Genomic DNA, 6,672 nt, shown 5'->3' with positions numbered 1-6,672 from the left:
ACACACACACACACACACACACACACACACACACACACACACACACACTTCTGAAGATCCTGATGGCTTTGCCACACTGTGGTGAGAAAGCAGAATGAAAGTTTTGTGAGCTACGGTTACATTTATGTGAAGTCAAAGGCAGACAGATAAAATCAAAAGACCTGGCTATCTTCTCACCCACTCTGACTGGGCTTTGCTTTTTTTCCCCCCTTCTATCTCATCCTGTCAAATGCTCTTTAGGACACGGACACATACACACGTATTACTTGTAATACCTTAGGTAAAATAGCTACTCTCTTTATAAAGGTTTTCACCCTCCCCTCCCCCAGGTGCTGGTGGTGTGCTTCACGGTGTTTGGAGGACTGATGGCGTTTAACTACAGCCGTGCCCTCCAGGTGTGGGCCATCCCCCTTCTGCTAGTTGCCTTTTTTGCCTACTTAGTGGCTCACAGTTTCCTCTCCGTGTTTGAAACTGTGCTGGACATTCTTTTCCTGTGCTTCGCTGTGGACCTGGAAACAAACGATGGATCGTCAGAGAAGCCGTACTTTATGGGCCCCGAGTTCTTGGTAAGCGAACATTTCCTCTCCTGTTGTACTCTCCATCCTCGAGCCCTCCAAGTCCTGAAGACTCACAGATGAGCCCCCTCGGGTTTAGAGGGCTCCGTGAGTTTCTACTTCCACCGGCCCCAAATTCCAGAGGGGGATGGGAGCTCAGCTTTGACATGCTGGACCACTTTCTTACAGACAACCCCTCTCCAAAGAGAATCGAGAAATAAAATGGGGCATGTGGGCATTTTACAGCAGCATACTGATGGGCACAATCTGTGCCCATCAACATGTCTATCTTGCCTCTTGGGACAGTCTGGGAGTTTGGACACTGATGTTTATGTAAAGCGTGTTGCATTTCCAAGCACATGTCATAATCTTGAAGCTTCGAGTAGAGCATATTGCTTTGCTCACCTTTTGTGCCAGTGCTGACAGATCGGCAGCCCTCGGGCCCCTTGCTAACCAGGGCACACACCGTCAGCAAAGCCCCGTGCTGCTTGTGCCTGGACCTACCAGGCCGTAGTATCCAACCGGCAACACACACTGATTGTTCATCATTTGTCTCATCCTCTGCAGACAGGAGACATTTCAGCACTCGTTTTCACAGCTGTGGGGTGTCAGATGACGTTCTACTAATTTTCTTTCATTTTGTTGCCATAAAAATTAAGCGTTAAGCTCTTTGGGCCTTAAACAACATTCAAAGCACCGTCATTTCGGCAGGTACTGCATTTCAACACTTATTTGTATGAATGAATGAGTATAAATACGGATGCATCCTCCATTCACAGAAACATGACGGTGCAGTGTCCACCTGTGTATGAACCCTGAAGGAGGGTCTCTGCTTTAAAGCTAACTTGGTCTTCTCTCCCTGACTTACAAGCTTCCAGCTAAAAATCTACTTTGAAAACAAACCCACTATGCACACAAATATTTTCAATACACTTGGAAAACTTTAAAAATTCAATTCCCTAAAACTCTAGGGCTGTGAGCAATTACAAATCACCGGGGTCTTTCATCCTTTTGTTTTTCAGAGTTTTGTAAAACGGACCAACAACTTCAACAATCAAGGACACGAGGACTCATTACCAAATGAGGAGGGGACAGAACTCCGGCCCATCGTGAGATAGGGACCAAGAGACATTTGTACCTGAAGAATCTGACTGTACTGTGACTACACTATGATACCGAGACTATTTCCACATGAACTAGAGCAAAAAAACTGTTAAAACTAACTTTATATACATCAGTTTAAAAGACACGGTATGACTGGGCACAAGGACACACATCTAGAATCCTAACAATTAGAAGGCTGAAGCAAAGACCACCAGCATAAGGCCAGCCTGAGCTACACAGGAGTTAAAGGCCAGCCTGAACGCTAGAGACCTTATCTCAAAATAAATAAATAAATAAAAGTTAAAAAAAAAAAAAAAGGGGTGATGACCAAACTCCACCCAAACACCCAAAAGGAGACTGGCCTGGAAGGTTACACCTGAACAGCCCCCAAAACTAGACACACTGTAGAAGAGTTTTTCCTTTTTAAGGCCCTAAACAAATTGGAACATTAAACATCGGCCAAGATGCCGTGTGGAACTCCCATCCTAAGGCTCAATCCGACTGACTTGGCAGGCCAGCGTGTGATGTAATGCAAGGCTCCTTCCCTTCCCAGCTGCCTCTGCAATCGGACAAGAAACAGCCTGACAGCTTAGTCCCACTTTACATGCTAATTTTTTCTTAAATAGTATCACGAAATTCATTTAGCTCTGAAATCTCCTACAATGATTTACAGGGCACTTCCAGAAGCATCGAAGTGAGTAATCACAGAATGACGGGCACGTGTCACTTGTGTGGGTTCAAACCTCTGTCTTAGCAAAAACCACCCAAGCCTAAGACAGCCCTACCAGAAGAATCGCTTGGCTGAGACAGGGTCAGAGGGCGTGAAGAATCAGCTTCCAGCAAGTGGTGGCATTGTCCTTTCCCACACTTAGCGGTTGTTTTGTCTTCTCTAAGGGGAGACCGATGGCTTAGATGCTCCCCAATTTATCAAACAGCACATCCCATGTCAGCTTCAGGGCATCATTCATGTCACATCTTCAATGCGTATGTGATAATTCTCCTTTAAGAGAATTCCAAATTGAATCTGAGATACACCCAAGGCAGCCAAGTCATAATGAAATAAGGACCAAATAATTCTTGGCGGCCACTTTACTATAGGGGATAGACATTTTCTTCTTTTGGTTGTAATTGTTTTGTTTTTGTACCTTTAAGGAAGGCTCTCTGAAGCCCAAGCTGATCTCAAACTCACAGAAATCCTCCTGCATCAGCCTCCTTGGTGTGGAGACTGCAGGTGTTCAGTCACCACACCCAGCTCAGGCTCAGCCTCCACCAATGAGTGCCATACTGAGTGAACTGAATCACGTTAGAAGACCTCCTCTTAGTGCCAAGGGGTGAGGCCTCTGGTTTCTGACCTGACTCTGCTACGTAGAAGCTAGCCAGAGAATAACCAGCCTGTGGTTCATATGAATGTTCAAAAAAAAATATTTATTTATAAAAAATACAATGGGATAAGTTTATGCTGAGAAATGCAGCAATAAATACAGTTGAAGGAAACAGTGCGACTCTACAGTGATACATCGGCACAAATGAAGTCTGTAGGCACACCAGCCAACCCTACACGTCTGCGGCCATTTTGTATACACGCCTTTGGAAGCGCCTCTCAGAAAAGACCTTGTCAGCTTAAGAAAGAGAATGAGTACACATATAATCACAAATGCACACTGATTGTGACTTTATTTAAAACGTAGCAGACAATACTGCAGGAAAACATCAATGCGTCAGGTTCTAAACGCTGCATCTTAGATTCAGTTGGCAAAGACCACATTTAGCAAATCAACATTTTTAGTCTTCCATGTACAAGCCAGATACACACTAAACTGTAAAAAAGTTTGAAAATACCAGTTTAAGTGTACGATTATTAAAAAAAAAAAAAAAAAGCATAGATCTTCAACAAAAGACCTGGCTGTCCTTTCACAGCATTCCTTTCCACTTCATAGGCAGGTTATTGGTTATGCTGTAGGATTTAATTGTTACAGCACTAAAAGGCAACTATTTAGGGAGGAGGCAGAAAGAGGAAAAAGGAATGTATGTAAGGCATTTATTTTTAAAGGTACAATAAGCATAACAGTGTTTCAGGAAGACAAGATAAGAATTGTTCAAGGCTAGGTTGGGTCTCACTGGATAGAAACAACAGACTAAATACTGCACTCCCATGTGTGGCTAGTAATCAATGCCCTGGTCATCGCCGTACTGGTACTCTCGGGGATACTCATCGGGGTACTCGCCGTGATAGTCATCGGGGTACTCTGCCTGGTAATCGCCATCGCTGATCTCCGACCCATTTGTCCCCGTGCCCTGGCTTCCGTTGTGAATGACGGGCTCTGTGGGGGCGGCACAGTACTTGGGATCGTACACTTGCCGCCCGAGCCCGTACACGCTCATTCCTTTCTGGGAAGCAACCTTGTTGGTGCCCATCTGTAGAGAAATGGTCGAGTTGTCCACAGGCTGTAACGTGAGCTTCTGGTCATAGATGTCTCTTCTGGTACCCGGCGCGGACATCCCAGCCTGGTGGCGGAACATAACGGTGCCCAAGGTGAGACAGCAGCTAACATCTACCCTTGTCAATGTCGCCTGCGTTATGAAAGTCACACCTAGAATCTGGGCGGTCAACACAGTAACTTTCAACTGCTTTGATGTGGCCCTAAATTTACAGAATGACTATAGGACTCGTTTTTATGACAGGACTCGCTGACTCGAGCTGAATCGGGCCTTCCTTCAACTCGGGCCAGGGTGCACATAAGAAGGCTCTGTAGAGTCAGTGCTCTCCTCCTTCTATCTTCATGTGGGTTCCAGGGATTACCAGAGAAGTGTCTTTACCCCCAGCCTCCAATTTGGTTCACACTCTCATCTATTTATTTAAAAAACTCTTACAGTAACTGTGACAACTAATCTTGGTTTGCAGGCAGACACACTGGAAAGTAAGCCTCAAAGAAGGAATTACCTCTAACAGTTTGGCCTGTGTGCATTTTCCTGATTGCTAATGAATGCAGGAGGCCCCTACGCAGGGAGGCCTGACTGTCTAAGAAAGGCAGCTGAGTAAGCAAGGGAAGCCAGGAGGTGACATTCCTCTGTGGTCTCTGCTTCAGAGCCTGCCTGCAGGTTCCTGCCTCAGCTTCCCTGGAGGATGAACTATGACATGGAAATGTAAACCAAATGAACTTTCCTCCACACGCTACTTTTAGTCAGAGTGGTTTACTGAAGCAATAGAAAGAGTTAGAATGCTAACAGTTTGAGAGTTATTTAATTAGCTTTTCATAGAACTTCATTTCCCTGTTAGCTCAATAGTTCATAAGAATGCTGACTAAACAGCTCTTACTAGAAATGCCAACTAATCTTATGGACCTATTTAAATGTGCCCCTCTAAAACCAAAACCAGAAAGAAGCAGGGGAAAACCAACTATCTTTTCCAAACACACATAACATCACTTTTTTTTTCTGGTTAGGCAGAGAGGCCGCTGTTCTTGCTGTCAACCAAGACCTTTAGTCACGCTACACTTTTCAGGCCGGAGAAAGGGTCCTTTGATTCTTTTGCTCTCTCAGCAAAATCTACTTTCTTGAAGACTAAAAATATTACAGAAAAAATAGCATCTGCGATTCCAGCTACTCACTGTAGGCCCAGTGCTAACTGAGCCTCTCCTCCTGCGCCCTCTGCTTCAGGTATTAAAGACAACACTGCTTACCTGGCTGGCTCCTTTGTTGGTGCCCATCTGCAGACTAATTGTCGTCTGGTCAAAGGGTTTGTCGGTCTGCATCTTGGGGTCATAAAGATGCCTCCTCGTGCCATAGGCTGTCATGCCCGCCTGGCTGGCACATTTGTTGGTTCCCATCTAAAAGATCAGCATTAATTATCAGAAGTCAGTAACACGCACACAGAAAACCGTTCTCGGTTACTCGGGAGATGGAAAGTAGAACTGGGGGTGTAGCTGAGAGCTAGAGTCCTCACCTACCATGTATAAAGATCTGGGTACAATTCCCAAGCACCAAAAACAAAACAACAACAACAACAAAACAGGAGGTGGGGCTTACAGTTCCTGAGGTATAAAAGAAAAATTCCAAACCCTCTTAAATATACAGAACCACATAGCACAATTTACTTCCAGAGAGAGACACAATGGCAAATAAGAAGCTACTGTGTTGGCAGAACCATGGATAACTACACTTCCCTGATGTTTTTTTATCTGTTCTCTGCAGTGCAGGTTCCAAAGTAAGGTGTGCCCACTTTGGTCAGAGAAACCAACGGGAGGTATAAACCAGACAACAAGCCTTCCGACTACAGCTACAGGGGCATCTGCCCTTTTTGTTGTTGCCATCCACAAAGTTCACCTTCCAGAACCACATAATCAAGTTACAAACATAAACACACACACACACACACACAAACACACACAGATACAGAGCTTCTAAAAAAAAACTTGTAATATTTCAACTAAGTTGACAAGCTTGTGCTGGGCTGAATTCATAGCTATCTTTGGTGGCATGCACAGCTGTGCACTTCGAGTCTAAACAGGAAAGCAAACGCCAGATGCTTAGACGGTTCTTAGGAATCATCATCTTCACGAGGAAAATACATTTTATTCCCTCAACTCTCTGGCCATAACCAGAATAAGGCAGCAAGAGGAGTGTGAAACGAGGCAGGTCCAGAGGGGTGGTTAACTTCTCTCCCTGGCCGAGAACTACATGATCCAGGAACATGGTTAGGGTCAGTGCAGCCTGTGGCATGGAGGAGGAAATGCAGTTCCTACCATCCATGTTTTTCTCCTTAAGAATAGTTTTTGGCTGTGCTTTTCTGAGCCATCAACATCAACCCAGGCAGGCATGGCACTAGCTAGGTAGTCAAGGATAATCTGAAACTCCCATCCCCCACTTGGAATACTGGTGTCACAGGTGCACACCACCATGCTCAGGGGACACTCGGAAAAGAAAACTTCCATTATTAAAAGCAAAACCCCTGCGCTGAAAACCATTCACACAACACACATAAGCCAAAAAACGGGGGGGGGGGGGGGGGGGGGGG

At 45.1% G+C, this 6,672-nt stretch overlaps 2 protein-coding genes across 4 annotated transcripts in view; one reads left to right on the top strand and one right to left on the bottom strand.

The window, feature by feature from the left end:
• The window catches only part of Slc44a3 (solute carrier family 44 member 3), a 72,709-nt gene extending 70,734 nt beyond the window's left edge, over positions 1-1,975 (top strand). For all 3 annotated transcript variants that reach the window (XM_055628313.1, XM_055628311.1, XM_055628310.1), the window contains 2 exons: positions 330-566; positions 1,577-1,975. In XM_055628313.1, the coding sequence (XP_055484288.1) occupies positions 330-566; positions 1,577-1,672 (333 nt within the window). In that variant the 3' untranslated portion in view covers positions 1,673-1,975. The remainder of the gene's footprint in view (positions 1-329; positions 567-1,576) is intronic.
• A 1,340-nt stretch (positions 1,976-3,315) lies between these two features.
• Positions 3,316-6,672, bottom strand: part of Cnn3 (calponin 3) — a 29,791-nt gene continuing 26,434 nt past the window's right edge. The window contains exons 6-7 of the mRNA XM_055628314.1: positions 5,339-5,485; positions 3,316-4,163 (exon numbers count right to left, since the gene is read on the bottom strand). Of these exons, the coding sequence (XP_055484289.1) occupies positions 3,819-4,163; positions 5,339-5,485 (492 nt within the window). The 3' untranslated portion in view covers positions 3,316-3,818. The remainder of the gene's footprint in view (positions 4,164-5,338; positions 5,486-6,672) is intronic.

This window comes from Psammomys obesus, unplaced genomic scaffold, assembly GCF_907164565.1.
Source record: "Psammomys obesus unplaced genomic scaffold, mPsaObe1.curated_primary_1811, whole genome shotgun sequence".
In the NCBI taxonomy this organism is placed as follows: Eukaryota; Metazoa; Chordata; class Mammalia; order Rodentia; family Muridae; genus Psammomys; species Psammomys obesus.
This window is presented reverse-complemented; position numbering and strand designations above follow the sequence as displayed.